This window comes from Doryrhamphus excisus, linkage group LG18, assembly GCF_037039965.1.
Source record: "Doryrhamphus excisus strain RoL-2023G ecotype Guam linkage group LG18, RoL_Dexc_Guam_v1.1, whole genome shotgun sequence".
Taxonomy (NCBI): Eukaryota; Metazoa; Chordata; class Actinopteri; order Syngnathiformes; family Syngnathidae; genus Doryrhamphus; species Doryrhamphus excisus.
In genome coordinates, this window is record NC_136374.1 from 17,888,443 (window position 1) to 17,907,286 (window position 18,844).

At 44.4% G+C, this 18,844-nt stretch overlaps 1 protein-coding gene across 2 annotated transcripts in view; it reads left to right on the plus strand.

Annotated features, from left to right (window-relative positions):
• plxna1b (plexin A1b) overlaps window positions 1-18,844 on the plus strand; it is a 153,376-nt gene that overhangs the window by 52,861 nt on the left and 81,671 nt on the right. For both annotated transcript variants that reach the window (XM_058055833.2, XM_058055834.2), the window contains exon 4: window positions 12,653-12,778. In XM_058055833.2, the coding sequence (XP_057911816.2) occupies window positions 12,653-12,778 (126 nt within the window). The remainder of the gene's footprint in view (window positions 1-12,652; window positions 12,779-18,844) is intronic.

Genomic DNA, 18,844 nt, shown 5'->3' on the forward strand with positions numbered 1-18,844 from the left:
TTATTGCATTAATTGACTACACAGGCCACACACCTGAGTTCGATTCCACCCTCGGCCATCTCTGTATGGCGTTTTCATGTTCTGGGGGGGGGGGGGGGGGGGTGCGTGTGAGAGAAAGTCATCCAGGGTGGAGGATTTCCTTCAGCCTCCTCTACGGACAACCTGTCATGCTCATAAACACTTCCTGCTGCTTTGTGTGGAACAGTGGGAAAAGGAGAACAGGAAGTGACAAGGTTAGGTAAGATTGAGTGTGTTTGTGTACGTGAGTGACACGATACTGTAAGTAGCACTTCTATGAAAAATAATCCGCTACACTCAGCAGACTGCATTCCTTTCATTTCACTGCAGGCAAGACAATTTTAGCATTTGAAGTCAGACGTAGGTAAACATGCTTTTGCTGTATTTTGGAATAAATGGCCTGCAGAAAGGTACTGTGAAAGCCTGTTTGAAAGCATACTGCACTACAGGCAATAAGCAATGGGGGTAATGCTTAGTGACATGCATTAGGACTCTGTAAGGAACACGCATACACAGGCGCTCTCCTCTTACCTCTTGATGGTGGGACACCGTACCCCATTGCCTGTGCAGAAAGAAAATATACTGGCAATAAATAAATACATATTCAATATTAAGCTCTATGCTTCATATTAACTAAGGTCCTAGCATGGAGGTATAAGGACATGTTTAGCATACATCCATCAATCCATCGTTTATCATTTGTCCTCATTAGGGTCACCAAGTTTGCCTTGGATTCTTATTTCAGTTAAAAGCTAGCAAGAGAGCTAAGAAACTAAGCTGAGAAACAAGAGAGCTATTATTCTACATAGTCAATTTTATATACTGTAGGAATTGTCATTTTGCACACGATATGTCTTAGATTGTAACATAACGTAGCAAAGTCAGCTCATATTGGCCTCCAATGCAAGCAGACTATTCCAGACTCCGCCCCAAGCGCGTCTATCTCGCAGCGACCAGATAGAGCCGTGCAACTTGAGTACATCATCTGGTCATGCAGGTTTCCTGTGGTGGCACAGAACTGGGGAAGTTTAATGCCATGAAAGTCATCGTGCATGTGAAGAGACGTCACATGGGAAACTCCTTATATGGTACGCCCCTACTAATTGCTGGTCGGGAAAATAAATACAAATACGCCTGTGAGTTAGTGTTTCTTCATTTTTCACGACTTTCTCCTAGGTTTATTTGGCGTTCCTTGTACAATGAACTTTTCTGAGCAGTTTCCAGCACAGTAGTGCCTAGCATGTCAGATACTGTATGGTGGAATGGCTGTGGTTCCGGTTTGTTCTCCGGGCGATATGATCATGGTATCAAATGCTTGAAAGTAGTCACATTCAGGTTTTCCAGCCATGTTCCCTGATTCAACCGTTGCCAAATGAGTTCATGCTAATTGTATGCATGCAGCCCAGCCCTCGATGACATCAGGTGCGCTATACGGGAAGTTGCTTACAGCTTCTTATTGTAATATTTGGCATGGATGTGTTTGAATGTGGGCAAGCTGCATCATCTGCATCATCTCCTAAACCCATCCCAGTCTTCTCCAGAGACCACCGCCATTGGTCCAACCCCATTGTGTCTCCATGGCTACAGGCCAAAATCCGAGGCGGGGCGTCTGTCACCACCTGGTCATACCAGCTGCTCATGCACTTCTGCTTTGGCATGACAGGAATACGCGTGTTAGTGTGCATGCCACCCACGGTGGGAGCACAATCTCAGCCTATGTCCATCCCAGTCCTCGCTCTGACTGACCCCTCGGTTACATAATGTGGTGAGGTGTCCTTGCGTCGTATTATTAGACGTCTTTTAGTGTCGCACAGCAAGTTTACAGGCTGCAAATAGAATAAGCATTCCTAGAGTTGTCTTTGCAGCGTTTAGAGGATGGAAATCTACTTGTTTAGTGAACAGTCAGATTAAGATTAAGATGCTTTTATTCGTCCCTCAGTGGGGAAATTTGTAGTAGCTTTTCACCATGAAATTGTACAAGAACTGGTATTGTACTCCCAAAAGCTCTGGTAGAAATTTAACATTAGTGATTTTGGATAATCTCAGCTTCTGAAACAATTGGCCTCAAATGTTCCCCAATGTTGATTTGTGTGTAGTGTGTCTACTTGGGACGCTCAGACCATTCATGGCGTTCCTGCATTCCTATCTCTGTCACTGAAATGCAGTGATGACTGCGATCTGTGGCGGTGCTTTCACAAAAGACAGCCATTGAAAGCCGAATGCAGATTAGAGATGACTGCAAGATGAATTGGGAGACCAACTCTAAAGTACGTTGATCCTTCCATGTCGGCTCTTCCGATCATTGTGATGCAGAATTCACCAAGTGTTGGATTGTTCACCCACTAAGGGGGAACGTCAGTGGGGATTAGATCGTCCTGGGACGGGTTAGTTCGATCGCATTCCGCTGTAATTTGGAAAATGACTACGATGCTGAGCAAAGGCATCATTACAGCAATTTATTGGAGGTGTGATTAGATGAGGCCTTTTTATAAATGTTGTTTCTTTGCCACTGTTAGGCGTGTCACAATAACACATTTTGTTGGATGACAATTTTTCTCCACATTATTGCCAAAAAACAATATTATTTTGAGAGCATTTTTATATTAATAACGTGAGTATGTCGTATCAAAACCAATAAACTTGGGAGTATTGAACACTGTAATTGGAATGTCAAGAGGTTTTAATAGAATAGCGTACAATAAACATTGGATATTCTTTAACAGGAAGGCTTACCACGCAGCAAACGACACCGTCTGTGAGCGTGCACCATTTTGCTCTGTTTTGTTTACATTTACTTTGGCGACAAAACGACTCAATTAGCGTTTGACTGTCAGGAAGAAGGCTCCGCTGCACCCCGAGTGGCAGTTTTTTTTCTCAGTTGGGAAAACTAGACCGGGTGGTTGTGTTTGAGGTGCGCATATCAGTTGGCCTTATTCCCCTTCGTCTCCGCTAGTACTTTCCAACAAATGCGACATATTGGCTCCTTAGTGTTCATGGGCTCACCTTGTTCAACCGTCAGTTTCAAGCCTTCACTCATATTTGAATGAGCCCCGCCTCTACCAAATGGGACAGAGACTGAATGACTGACAGGACGGTTCACCCACTCCGTTCGTTCCGCTATAAAACCAACACGCCCAGGTGTTGAGACAAATGCACAGAGTGAACTCTCTTGTCATCCAGCCTGTTTGGTAGAGACAGGATGGAATTAATAATATTTATTTCCATGCACAAATTTCTTTTTATTTGTCGTAAGATTCATTGATTTATTAATTATAGTTACAGGCCTAGCTACTAACGAGGTTCTGACTCAAAGACTCTGTTCAAGTTCATCCAAAACGTATTTAATTGGGTTGAGGTCATGGCTTCCTGGTTCTTTCATCCTCGTCCAGCCACTGAGGCAACCGAGTCCAGTCCACGTGGTCTCACTTGTTGTTCTCGGTTATCCTTTTTTGACGGTAATAGCTGCTCATTCTTTCTTTTCTAGCGGTCGCCATTACTTTGACTTGCTGTGTCTCTTGCTAACAATAACAAACAAACACAAGTAAAACGAAGCCACTCCTTTGGCTGTGGTGAATCATGCTGGTTGTATTTAGGGGAGGTCTGCCAAGATGGACCCTTGGGACCATGACAGCACACTTGGAGAGCCTTGTGAGGGAGGGAAACAGTTGAAGCAATCAGGTAGAATAATGTAAAGAATGTTTTTGAATAAACCATGCATGGAAATGAAGCAGCGGACGAACGATGATGTGTTGATGCATTTTAGGTATTACCACACTTTTACTTCCTGCCTGTGTCTGACGTGTCTGACGTTGTTTTCTTATCTTAGTGTAGTTTCAGTAACGTATTGCTAGAAATTGGCCTCAACACGCAAGCTGGAACCTACATTAGTAGAAGACCCCTGCACCTTTGCGTTAGTCCTATACGTATATTATAGTGACGTGTTGCGTTTTAACTTCTTACAATTCTTCATTTTAGAACTTCCCCATTCAAAACTAGCGGCACCACTGTTCCAAGTTCAATGCCCAACAGATATTTCAACATATTTCCACCCACCCGATCTCCCTGTCCAGATTTGGAGCATCAGTAATTCTAACCTTATTCATCAGGGGATTTCTGTCCAACTCTCAGCAGAAGGCCGCACATTTTAGCCCCATGCCAAGAAAAACAGTTCCGCCTGACAGAGAAACACAAATACGGTCCCACTGTTAAGCAAACAAGTCAGCCCCCGCCAGATGTACGAATCGCATACCGCACATCGCCGTTCAACACAACACTAAGTTACAGGTCATGGTGCTTTGACTCAAAACCACGGCTAACTTTCCCCCAGGCCACTCGGCCCCACATTAGTCTTGTAATGTGGGACTGGCACACAACACACACACACACACACACACACAGTCCTCCATATCGTCATCTGCTGATTGCTACGCCAACGTCTCTTACCCCTGGAACCCATGGAATGTGTTGTTCTATTAATAACGGCGTGAAAGTGTGTGTCTTTAAATCGCCATCGATACAGACTATCGTGTTGATGAGGTCGTAAACACGAGTAGGCTGAATGTGCCTGTACCTCTGCTGTAGTAACCAGGAGCACAGCAATATAGTACACGTAGTACACATAGTACACAGTACAGTCTTCCCTGTGTTGTTATGTACTGCAGTCAGTAAAACAAACTAAACTAACCAGCAAGTCCTAATTCTGACTTTCTGGACTAATTTACAGTCAAGTGCTTTCTGTGACCAACGATTGCATAGTCGGGCATGCTGAGCGCATCGATGGGTGTGTGTGCGTATTGTTGCCGCCCCCTGTCAGCTATAGGGGAAACACTACACACACATACACATATTACAGCCTATGATGCCAGCAACGTATAAACGGCTCTAATCCGAGCTACAAAGCGTATTTAAACTCCATCTCCATTGTCTGTCTTCTGTTTAACCGCAACCTTAAACCTCATCTCCAGCTGCTGGTTGTTTGCCGCTAACCTTATTCTCAACTGGAGCATCTTCAGCTGGTGACCGGTTCAACCCACGAAGGCTTGTTCGCCAGTTTCAGCCATGTTGAACGTGTTCATTCCAGCCAGCATCTGTATTCTGTGTTCATCTTTTTCCACGGGTGTTTGCGGTTTGACGAGGAGCTGAGCTGGGATTGAAATTTATTTTGCTTGCAAGGCGGAAAAAAAAGTTGTTGAACAAAAAGGTAACACAATAGAGAAAACTTGGGATTTAGGCGTTGAACGAGGGCTGATGCGTGGATGAAGAGGGAAAAAGGTGAACGTGTTGAAATTCCGTGTCTGTTAAGAAAAAGGGAAAATCCAGAAAAGCGGCATTTGTATCCAAACGCGGTTTGGCACACGTTGTGCTGAAGTTGGCTTTTGGCTTCACTCCCGTTTGCCTCTTGTATTACATCCAGACGTCTGCACAGAAACGCTCGCTCACCCGCCGTATGCGATGGCACAGTCAAAACGGCACATCTTAATCACCATAAAACTCCCCCGCCATTCATTTTGGTCCTTCCCAAGAACGATGGAAATCACTCATCTCCCGCTCCTCCCTTCGCTAAAAGATGCTATTAGAGGCACCAGTGGCCATGTAATCACTGTGGTACTCCCCCAGGAAGACACACAATACGCACACACCTTCCTTGGTAATTACCGCTGAAGATGAGGTCCTGGTTGTTGTAATCTGGGAGAATGGAGGATCCGGACGGTAAACGGTGGTTCAAGTGATGGTGCGTGCTTTCCCCTTCAGTCGTGGGATTATATGTTTGTTTTATGTTCTTAATGACTTCAAGCTATTAATTGATGGAACTTGGCACGCTCATTTGGGCACGAGCATCTTGTTGCACAATCAATTGTCTGGAAAAACACCCCCCCAAACCCTCAATACAGACGCTCCTACACTCAGTACAGACACGGAACTCCCAAGCTAGCGTCACCGTGGGCTGTGTTTGTATGTCACCACTTGTCTCTTCAAAGCCGCGTACACCATCCACAGATGATGGCGTCCAATAGGCTGCCCAGTCACCTTCCCATGTCGGATGAAGCTAACGATTGTCGTAATCACATAGCAGTGCTCCATAAGTGGAAAGGACAGCCCTTAAACGTATGCATACGATGTCCTTACATGGCTATTCCCGTAGCAGTCGTTCATGTGAATGTGTCGGATTGTTCCAGCTGAGATATTCCGGAAGGGATTTGTCTCCCGCCTCCCAGTAAGAGCAGGTCTTTTGTCATTTGAATGGCAACACTAAAAAGGCATTCAATTGGGACGCTCCATCTCATCTTATTGTGTATGATAATGTTGTGGTGCAATTTCTGTCCTCTGTTTGCACGACGGCAGATACAATCAGGCAGAGCAAGGCACCGCTCTAGAGGTGTGTGTGTGCGTGTGTGTGTGTGTGTGTGCGTGTACGTCCGTGTGTCTAGGCGTGTAATTCGCCACAGATGATTGAGTTAGCGTGATTTAGTAGTGGTTGGAAGATGAAATGCCGCCGCCGCCGTGTGTCTATAGTAACTGGCTTCACACACACACTTTATCTCACAACTGCGAGCTAAACACACTTCATTTTGGGGGGGGGTAGACAAAGAGTTAGCGATACTTAAGAGAAAAATGAAAAATTAAGGATTTTTCTGACGTTAGTTTTTCCACCAGATGCTCAACATGAACTTATTGATCAGGGATTGGATGATCATTGTTAAATCTGTCTCATTTACCAATTTACCAGTTTAATCTTCCTCCCCAAAGGTCTAAAAGTCATCCACTGTCCCCTTTTGCTGTCCCGGACTGACAGCTAATAGTCAAGCTAACGCTAGGTCACATTTCCTCGGAAAGTCAGCGAAGCCTCACTTCAAAGATGGCTGCTCCAAGTGTAAACAGGAAGTAGATGCTATGGGAGTAAACAGAAATAAAGATTATGACACAATATTTCAACACTAACCCAAGAAAAAAGGTTAGTGAGACAAACAGTCTGTATATGTACTTGTGTCCGTCAATATTGTTAGTAAACAATGAAGTACGCCGACAGAAAAATAAATAGGATACCTTTGTGTTTCCTCTTCATCCACCGTGCTCCAACGTGGCAGAAATATTATTTTTAGCGCGGTGCAACAGTATTTATTTGTGGTAAATGAAGTTCAGCATGAGTAGTCCTTAGCTTGTACCCTGGTTCCTATCCCTACTGAACAATGCCACTCTGCTCTCAAATTATCCACATATATACAGTATATATACAGTATTATATATATATATATATATATAGTATTATATACAGTACTTCACCAATCTGAAATGTATCATTTGAACCATGTTATCTTTTACATAAAGATCAATACCAGTCATATATTTTAAGTCTTACATTTTTCGACTTTTGGTTCCGCACTTATAACCTGTTGCTTCTGTTTCTACGTCTGTGTTGAAGTGTGTATTTGTGTGTGTGTATGTGTATTTGTGTGTGCGTGGCCTTTGGCTCGCTCCAGCGCCGAAAGGTCACGGCGTCACACATGAATAACTCCAGTGCAGACTGGCAGGTGAATATCAAACAGTCGCTTTGAGTGGACATAGCAAGTAAACAAGGGAGGACAAAAGGATTGAAATTGGAGTCGTCGTCGACGCCTCAATCGTGGTGAACTTTGGCGATTCTTAACGGGTGCGGTGTTCACAGATGTTTGGTTTTGTCACCTGTGTTGTCAAATGAAGCCGTTTAATCTTTGCTTTGTGCTTTTAAAGGCCAAGAGGCTTGAACGCGCGGGCATCAGTGTCAGCAAAGTGCACTGACGTGTGGAGGAATTACAGTCAGGGTGTACAGCGCTTTGTTTGTCTTCAAGATGAGGCTGTTTTGGACGAAGAAGGGATGATGTTGATCTTTCCATCCGCTCCATGTTTGGTGAAAATCCACAAAGAAAGTTTGGGAAATCAAATGACTGTCATCCATGATCAGAAAGATCCTTTTGTCCAATGTGCGTATTATTATATGCTATCACATTTGACATTACTTGAAAGGTCCCACCGTAGGCAAAGAACCTAAGTTGGGTTCTGCAGCAGGGATGAAGAGTAACGATCATGTTTGCATCTGCTCTCCTTCCCAGACATTAAAATAAGCTGAGTGTTATGATAGCTGTCACACTGCCATTCCACCGTGTGACCGTGTGTTTCTATGGTTTATATGCGAATACAGCCCTCCTCCATCATAGTCACTGGACCTCTTTGTCCTTCCTGATGCTGGTAAAGCAAATCCTGCTTGGTCTGTCTGACCCACATATGGTGAGCATTCACTCTCGGTTCTTCTGAGTTGGCTGTATATGCTATAAAGGTGTGTGTGTGTGTGTATGGGGGGGGGGGGGGGGTGATGAGGGATTTGCCCAACAGAGGTGTAAGATTGAGCAGTCACTCATGTGTGATGCTCCATCTGCCCTCAGCTTTTCACCACTCAGACGTAAACACAAAGTCCAAATGTGTGCGTGTCAAATAAATATCATGTCCTAACATTTTTGAAAGTCATTGAAGGGTTGCGTGTAAGCATGTGTAGGCAACGCAGGTATGCACTGACCTCAGCTACACGCTGAGTTGAACATACAAACAGGAGGAGGTGGATGTGGAAAGCGGGCTAGCATTTGTCTAGCATCTTGCTGTGCTGAAGTCCTGTCAAGCTCACATGGTGATAGGAAATGAGTCATTCTTGATTTGATCTGACGGCCTGCTGAGGACAACACGGCATACGGAGGCAGGAAGAGGACGGGCACGGAGCTGCCTGTGTTTTATACATTTGGTGTCGTGTGCGTGTTTGACATAACCTTGTTAACTAACGAGTAATTAGGCTGAATGGTGTAAACGTGCTTTGAGTCGCATGACCGCCAGGTATTTCCCTTAAGTAGGATTTCATATTAATAAATGGAATATTTCTGTAGTTAGAGCATAGAAAACCTGTTTATGACCTTCTAAAGACATGAACTAACATCCCCTATAGTTTACGCCACATGCTTTGAACATAGCAAGCTAACAAGCTAATTAATTATCTTCCCTTACAATATTTACTATCCCAAGGCTTTCCTGACTGCGTACACACTGAGCCAGCAAGCTTTTTGCAACAGTGTGACTCACAGCGTCACCCTCCAAAGAACACATTAACACTGAATTCATCACACAGTAACTTAACACTTAAAAGGTGTACCTATCAAACAATGCCTTTGTTTATATATTTTTTTAAAACAACAAGGCATTAAGGCCATAAGGTATTGTGTCTGAGTGCTGCAATGACATCAGCTTCCCTCTGGGCTTTGGCCTCCTGGTCCTCTGGCTCCCTCACAGTACTGCAGCACCATCCACCACTTTCTATTCTCTGCCAAAGACATGGTATTCTCAAATGAAATATATTATGGGAAAACTTTAAAATGTATTTTCCCCCCATTTTAAACTCGTATCGGTACATGTTTGCATATTTCTGTGTAAAGTTTGGTTGCTGTGTGATGGGTTTAATGTTGTCTGTAAGATGAAACCATGGTCTCCTGTGTTTTCCTTTGATTTTATAGTCGGCTCTTCATGGTATATTATAATAAAAAAACATAGTAGTAAAAGTTCTTCATTTCTCTTGTAAAAAGAAAAATAACATAAAATGTTACATACCGAAGTTTCATCAGATAGTGGCGATCAATAATTTGCCACAGCTGTTGAATGATGAGCGATGCTTTAAAATTGCTAATGACGGTGTTTGACTTTGACCTTGGAGAACAGGTATACGAAGGCACTTCCATTTTTAAGTGTTTCCATCCATTGTTCATGCTTTCATCCCCCCCCCCACCCCCCTCCTACACACATGGTGTAGGCCCGTAGGACCCTGACACTTTGCTTTTGTCTGTCCATCACCGTCTTGCTGTTTTCCTTCATTTTCCTTTTTGTTCAGCAAAGGGCCGCATTCACTTCCCCTCTCCAGAAGGTCCTCCTTAACACACACGCACACGCACACGCACACGCACACGCACACGCACACGCTACTACACATGGGGCCTCCTCCACATCAAAGCCAGGAATGTGGGGGCTCTCAGCCTTTATGCATGGCTAGATGTACTCATGTCAAGTAACTCTGCAGTAAAGGTGTTAAAGATGTGTGTGTGTGTGTGTGTGTGTGTGTGTGTGTGTGTGTGTGTGTGTGTGTGTGCACATGTTTTAGTGTGCAGAATATGCTTTACGTTCACATGCATTTTGTAAATCAGCTTTCCAATGTCAAAGCCGTTCCCCAGTTCACATGCATGAATAAGGGGTAATGACCTGTTGGAGATCTCAAACAGACCTGGAACCTCTTGGACCATGTCATTTTGGTACTGTTCCATGCAAATTTATGGTCTTGGGAGAGCATTAGAGTTCTGGTTTTGTACAGTATTTCTTAGTGGTCTTGTTTAGATTTATGGCGTTAACTGTTTTAAATTGCTTCTACTGTATCAACTGTGCCATCATCTATTTCTTCTCTTAGCGTATCCCCAGCGTAAGCATCTTGTGGGGGAGGAGACTCCATCTCTCTCACTTGCTGTTACGCAAGGTCCATCACTTGTCACTGGTGGCACTGACAGGCATCTTTCTCATTGACGTGCTACTGTCTTATCATCTCGCCTCTCCCTGTCATAGCCCAGCCTCGCTATCACTAGCTTGCTATCATCCGTGTCTATCAGGGCCAACCAGACCTTGTGGCACAGGGCTTTTTGTGGGAATGAGGAAGGTTGAAAACAATTGTATCTTATCCAAAGAATAATTACAGCGGAATTATCAGTCAAATTCCCCTGAAATTGTACAATGTGGAATTCCACCCACAGAATAGTGAAAAATCCAGAGGTCAACATGCCGCCGTCATACATGGATGTCTCATGGGACTTGCAAATGTTGGCTTTAGATCATAGAAAATACTGTCTTTGCAACTGTTTGCCATTTTCTTTCTGTTGTTTGTTTTCCATGATGCCACCGCAGAACGGTACATGAAAATGTGATGGCTGCTCGGTACAATATGGTGGCCAATGTTATAATGCATATTTTACAAAAGGCTTTTTATCATTTTCTTCTTAACATTGTTTATTTGAATCGCATTTGCATTTACGTTAGTTTGCTATCAGATTGTTGCCGTGGTCGGGAAGTATCTACTCCTGGCCTGTCCTTTTTGCTTCATTTGTTTAAGTGGAATGTACGTATAAACAAGTAGCGGGAGCAGAACAAGACTGATTTCACAAGTTCCCCCTGACACCTCGCTGTACCTCACCATTTGAGGAGCCCAGCACTGTAACGATATGATGGCAATAAAGTGGCTGAAACAAACGCACAGTATCGTTTTGGGAAGCCATCCATCAAGTATTTCCTGGGAAACTGAGCAATGGAGAGAAGACAATGACTGAGTATCCTTGTCTCCCAGTGTCAGTGAACGGCGCATTGATTTCCCGACTTGATGAACAAGCATCGTCACATCATGAATGCTCTTTAATCCTTCGTTTATCGTGGTTAATTGGTTCCAGACATGAACGTGATAAGTGAATTTCTGTAATGTAGGATTCCTTCTCCATAAATGAAGTATTTTCATGGTTCACTGTTTAAGTCTTTTTAATGACTTATATTCAGGACAAAAAACCCCCAAAAATATTGCTCCAATGTGCATATGTATTGACTAAGGCCATGTTAAATCACAAAACGCCATGATTTATTAAGTAAAAAGTTTGGGAGAAACCCGGTTAGAGTGAAGCCACCGAAATCGGATGCGGCGAGCGACGACAAACTAGACTCCTGCTAAAACTGCGTATAGATTGGTGGAACCCACACACACATTTGAAGGCTCCACGGAAGTTGACTGTCCTTGTTACCCCGGTTAGATGATGCTTCTTAACCCTTTGGTGAAATCCATCTGCAACTGGAACCCACCTTTTGTTTAGCCGTCCATTATCCAGATAATAACATCCATATTTCCGCTTACCTGCTTTATCTCTGCCTTACCAGCCCTCTTTTTCCTACGGCGATAATGGCTTTGTCGCATGTCGTCTTCTTCTTCTATACAGTATGTCCATGCATATCTTCATCACTTCCATCTGTGGCTGTACACACACTGGATGTTGCTTTCAAATCATCCTTCTTCCATATCCGTCTATTTTTGTCTATTTTTTATCAGTCCTTGTGCTTGTGTGTGTCTTTAAGGATGATTTCCTAACAAGTCGTTGGCGGCTGTCCCTTCCTTGTCACTGTGAGCTGATAGGACTGCAAATTGACAATAATGGAGACATGATACTTGCCCCCCCCCCCACCTCCTTGCTTTGTGCGTTTCATTTGCTGCTGAGATAACTTTGGCTCCCAGGCAACACAGCCAGAAAATCAGCTCTCCATGATCTGCACCATTACTGTTCAGGTCTTGGTAGACCTTTCAGCAAAGATCACAAAGAACGCCTCGACCTACCGGGTGCTCCAAACGGGCCTTCTTTCATGCAGGGATATTCGGAGATTACTGTCAACATTTGAGGGTTTCATAGGCAGTGTGTCATTCATGTGAATGCAAAGTACAGTTCTTTTAGCACGTGGAACTTCATAAGATGAGGTGTCAGGTTTTTGTAGTGCTATTTGTCAAACTATTTGAATGTGATCATTGATGTTTCTCCTCATGTTTTTTCCTTTGTAGATCTTGGTGAACCGTCCAGCGGTGCTCTATGAGAAGGTGACCCTAAGTGAAGGGGGCAGTCCCTTGCTGAGGGACATGCTCTTTAGCCCAGACCAGCAGAACCTCTACATACTAACTGACAGACAGGTGAGTTTGTGGCAACAACGCAGGACCGCACGTCCACACGTCCACACATACAGATATTTTGTTGTCCCTACCATTCCTGGCTCTCGACGTCCTTCCATACAGATGGCATCGAAGCTTTTCACCAAAAAATGCAGCAGGCTGTCAGAAACACGCTAAAGCGAATATTAACCAGTCAGTAAAAGGCTAAAGTAAATAACACATATCATACTTATATACAACAAAACCAAACAATCAATAACAGGCTCACATAAGGTGCATAGTCTGCAGATTTTCCATAAAAAGAGACAAACCATAATTACATGAAGTTTTCCAAGTACAGTAAAGTCTCGTTATATCCATATTCTCGGGAGTCGGAAAAAATACCGATATAACCGGACTATCCATATATCCGATCCTGCGCCGAACTGCATTAAAAGTGGGCAATAATGCACTCAACAATGTTCTATAGTATAGAACAATGTCGAGCAATGTCCTGCTCGATGTCCCGATGTCGAATGTCCTGCAACAGAAGAACCAACTGCGTTCGTGGTTTCTCTCGTGTGTGTAGATTCTATACAGGCATGTGTTTGGCCAGCTATGTGGGGCGGGTTGAGCATGACCTGTGAACCAGGAAGTGCGGGAATCGGTGTGTGTGCTGCGCTCTGGTGGTGGAAGTGGGAAAAATAAAATTGACTGCAAGCAGCCGTTCGCCGTGTTCTTTTTTGGTATTGAAATCCTTAAGCAAAGATTGCTTTAAGCTGCTTTTGTATCGATATAAGCAGACCAAATTGGCTGGCGGGAGATGAAAAGGGCATCGTAGTAACCGGATTATCATAATAACCGGGTATCGTACTAACGGAACTAATTATATCATAAAAGACTAGAAATTTGCCGGGAAATGAAAATAGTATCGTAATAAGTAGTAATTCGTTCTAACCGATATCGATATAACGAGACTTTACTGTAGTCAGTCTTTAGTCACCTATATTTGTGTAGACAAAACATCGAAGACAAAAAACATTTTTAAAAAGTTCCATCCATCTATTTTCTATGCCACTTATCCTGGGGTAGGCTGAAGCCTATCCCAGCTGTCTTCGGGGAGAGGTGGGGTCCACCATGGATTGGTGGCCAGCCAATCCCAGGGCACATATAGACAAACAACCATTCACACTCACATTCATACCTATGGACAATTTGGAGTGGCCAATTAACCTAGCATGTTTTTGGAATGGGGGAGGAAACCGGAGTACCCGGAGAAAACCCACGCAGGCACGGGTCAAAGAGAAATGCCCAAGCGGAGGATGGAACCCAGGTCTTCCTGATCTCCTGCCTGTGTGGCGTCCATGCTCCCCACTGCGGCGCTGAAAGATGACAGAATGAATTTAAAGATAAAAACCAACATGGCAAGGGTTTGGCTTTCTGTCCATCCATGGCCATCGTTCCATCTGAATGGAACGAACGAGGTGGTTCCACCCAAATGACGGTTGTTGGCAGGGAGAGGCCCCAGTGTAAGTTAATGACTGTCGTTTAGAACTACAAAATAGAATCCATTGGTGTCTGTGCATGCCTCTATTTTTAGAGGACAGCACCAACCCCTCGTTGCTGAGAGCTGACGAAGGCTGCTCAGATGAGAGGCAAAACATCTCATACCGTTGCAATCCATTTCATGCCCCGAGAATACAATGGATGAATGAGAATATTCACAGGCCGTGTAAGGGTAAGACAATACGGTAGCATCATTTCAATCCATGTCAATCAAGCTTGAATATGCCAATTTGCGTTCTTTTTTACATACATGCCTCGTGCATGCATTATGGTATGTGGACCGCTAGGGCTATGGGGGGCTATGGGGGGCTATAGGTGTTTGGGGGCTATACGAAGACATGGCATTTTGGCTACGGCCATCAACCGTTGTCTCATTAGGCATATAGATATAGAAACGTATAAATTCTTCTCGTATAATCACCGCCCAGCTACATATATGACATAGTCGGCAACACGAGCACTCATAATGAAGACACGACACCCACATGGACATACAGGGTGCTCCTGGTCCCATGCGGTGTGTGTCTATGTCGCCATGGTCATTACCAGCCCCACCGCCGGTGAGGTCCATGTCGACTCTGATGGGGGGACGGAGAGAGCAAAGAGACGGGGGATGGGGCGGAGGCGGAGGCCAACGTGTCAAGGCTCTGCAGCTCCGCAGGTCCAGCTGCTCCCCTCATTTCTCTCTCATTAGTGTCGCGAGCGAAGGAAGCCCAGTCGGCTTGCGTGATGCAAAAGACGGCCATTTTTAATGGATCTTAAGCGGCTGTCTGATTGAAGCGGCTGAGATGTACGTCTGAGGGCTGCTTTTATGGAAGGTGTTGGACACTTGGCAAGTCACTTCTGCAGAGAGCCAAACCAAAGCCTGGCTATTAAATACGGTCATATTTTTAGATAAAGACCAGCGGGCAAAGGTTTTAGAAGAACTGACCTACTCGTTTGTGGTAAAAACCTTTTTATGCTGTGCAAACTTGAACAAGCTATGCACATAGTTGTGAAACTTTAACCAATTGTGGTTACTCAGGGTATGTAAAAGCACATCCAGTCAGCAAAAGCGGGATGCCAGCGTGACTCAACATTCAGGAAATGCATCAAAATAATCAAATTTGAATAAAAAGAAGATTTAAATGAACTAAAATAGCATCTTATCTGAATTATAATAAACCTTCACATGCACGGCCACCCATTGCTTTATGTTATAACATCATTAATGGTGAGCAGGTCTGAGTTAAGCAAAGCAGGGGATCAGGTTGCCAGGCCTGCTTTAAAAAACCCCTTTAGCACTAATGACCTAAGGGGGCGATTCCCTATCTCGCCCTGCACCCTCTGTCCTCCATCTATCCCAAAATGCCTCCCCATCCTACTTTACAAATCTCCGCTGCCACACGCACGCACCTCAGCTCCTCACCCCCCCACGCCAACCCCCCAACGCACACACACGTTTCCGTCTAAGCCCAAATTGAGTCCTTCCCTCTTAACTGCCTTATACTGATCCCATTCCCATGTTTTAATGATCTCTCACTATTGCTGCAATGCCCCCTTTGCTCCTCTCACACACACACACGCACACGCACACACGCACACACACACTAGGTGAATAGAAGTCCGAGAAGAGAAGTGAAATGATGAGCTCGATAGGAGGAAGTACGGTACGGTGTCGCAGTGGAGGGATGCTGTCCCAAAGCTTGGCTGAATTTGGCTCCAACTCTAGGACACGTATCCCGGATGAAACCCACACCTTACCTGCATGCCACCATGCTCCTCTGGATGCATCTCCTCCTGACACACACACACACACACAGTAGCTCTGTGCTCCTTGTGTGTGTGTGTGTGTGTGTGTGTGTGTGTGTGTGTGTGTGTGTGTGTGTGTGTAGCCGGTTGCCTGCAGGGGCTCCTCAGACAAGCCAAGCACATTAAGGTGTCACTGGACATATCCAGCCATGCGTAGACCACGACAAGTCCTCCCTGCTCTCCATCCCGCTCTCACCCAGCACGCACACACACACACACACACACACACACACGTCAGCGTGCACCCATACACAAGGGCCATGCGGTGAGTCAGAGTTAGGGGCGAGGCTCTGTGATTTATGACTAGCTCACGTCCAGCTATATTCATCACTGTCATTATTATCAATAGAAGATATGACAGCAGGAGAGGGCAGCTGGCTGTGTGTGGGGGGGGGGTGTATGTGTATGTATGTGTGTGTGTGTGTGTGTGTGTGTGTGTGTGTGTGCGTGTGCTTGGTGGGACAGGATGCTTATACAAGAAATTTAAATCAGCCAGCATCCAGCAGTCAGACAATTTGTGTACCCCCAAACCTGCAGGGAGTTGCCCCCCCCCCCCCCCCCCCCCCCACACACACACAACTCGAGTAAAATAGTCACAATTGTTTGTGCTGTTTTGGGCCATTAAAATTATTGTTTGTGGTCTTTTAGTTTTAGCGTTATTACAGTTGATTTTGTGGGTCAAAGTTCACCCAGTCCCCCATTTTCCTTCAAATTCAACAAAATGAGTCCCAATTGTTTGTGCACGTTTTGTGCACGTTTTGTGCCCTAAAGATGACAGTTTGTGCTGTCATGCATTGGGAGCACTGGCCCCCACTGAACTAACAGTGATGCTGCCTTTCTAGTATGGAAGACAAATATGACTTGTGAAGATGAAATATCGTGAGAATGAGCGTGTATTACTATATAGTAAACATTTCATATACATGGAAAAGTTACATTTGGCACTAATTGACGTGTTTGACCACATCTGCATGTCGATGGCGTCCGAGTCTAAATGACAAACAATGCTTTATGTTGTGTGACTGTTTTCCCACATCAGGGCCTGGTTACGTAACGGCCCCCACATATGGTTTTACCATCCATCATTGCGTGGTGGGAGTATGTGTGTGTTCTGCCCGTCGATCTGTTTACTTCCACATATTACTGGTCGGCCGCCAATCTCGTTAGTACACGCATTAGCACGGGCTGACATCAACACACATAATAAGGCAGCTGCTTGTATCAATCAAGATTTGACACTTGGTGAACTCGATACAGCTAATCAGTCAGTTTTAAGTAGCTCCAAGATGAATTTACTCAATTTATCAAAATGAGGAACCCCGTCGTCGTTAACGAGTGAAACAGCAATAGGATGTGCTCCAATGATTGAGTTAATTCACCACGGGGTCAATCATAGTTCTAAAAAAATGCTAATGCGGTATAAGTATTCATTTATGGTACAAAAAAATTCTTATTTCCCCTCATTGTCCTACTAATAAACATGTAGAACGCACTTTTCAGTGAAAATTATTGCTACAAATGTCTTGATTTGCTTACATTGTGTTGGTTTATCGTATTGCCAAACGGTGCAGCGAACACACCGGTCCACGGAATTAAGTGCAAAACATCCACACATTGGTGACCCAAAATGTATCGTGGTTCTTTAAAAGTTTGGACACTACATACAGATTTGATCCAGGGAATCCTGGGTTCATCTTTATTATGTGATGTGGTTTATTTGTCCATAAAATGCAGCTTGATCTATTCCTCGTAATAAGCACAGTGAACCAGCGGCATGCTAAGTATATTAGCCCTTTAAATGGCTATACGGTGTGTGTATGCTAAGGCTAAAGGCCAAGGGTGTGTCCTACTTTAGCTGAAATACGAAGCTGAGGTGTCAGCATTTGGTGTTGATCCAAAAGGATTGTGAAGCCTTGGAGGAGGTTTCTGCCTGTCTATAGTTTGATTAAATGGGGATCATTAACACGTACTCTAAGTGTTTTTCTGCAACATCCCACATTGGAGGAGATTGATCACAATGGGGACGCTTTCATGTATCACAGACTAATTGTCTCCTGCTACTTCTATCATATTCCACTTTCCCATTGTGTCCGTGTGGGATTTTGTGTTTTTTTTCTCCTTCCCAGATACGTGTGTATTGTTGTGTGCTTGCCCTGTTGAAAGAGTGTGTGTTCACTTGTCTTGTGCATGATGCTATCAGCTCTAATGGAACTTTAGCTGTCACTAGATAGCTCAGTCTTTCTATCATCTGGTTCTGTTTTTACTTCCAAGACCGGCTCGATGCTATAGACAGATAGGGTTAGAAAAGAGCGTCAGACAGATCGGGAGGTTAATGGTTTCTCTTCCCCTCCACCTCCCCCTCCTCTTCAATCGCTATCAATCGGATATACAATTGGGTCTCCTGTGGCGTGATGTTGATTAGGCTAGAAGGATGTGCCGCTGACTGATTGTGGTGGAATGAAGCCAACCAAAAGTTGGCATGGCCCCGACTGGAGTACTTTGTGACACATCACGACTTTGAGCCGGGTGTTGGCAGCGACTACAACGGTAATACATTGCTCAGTCATTAAAGCTTGGGATTGCGACTCAAATTCATTTTTTCAAACATAACATTCCACTCAAGCCTGCTTTGAATGGAGCACCTAAGGAGTACTTTTCTACTAATTATGTTGCAGTGACTGCATCCGTCCCAATGACACACAATATCAAGCAACAATAGAGATTATCACAGCATGTCGCTGTTGACAAGGA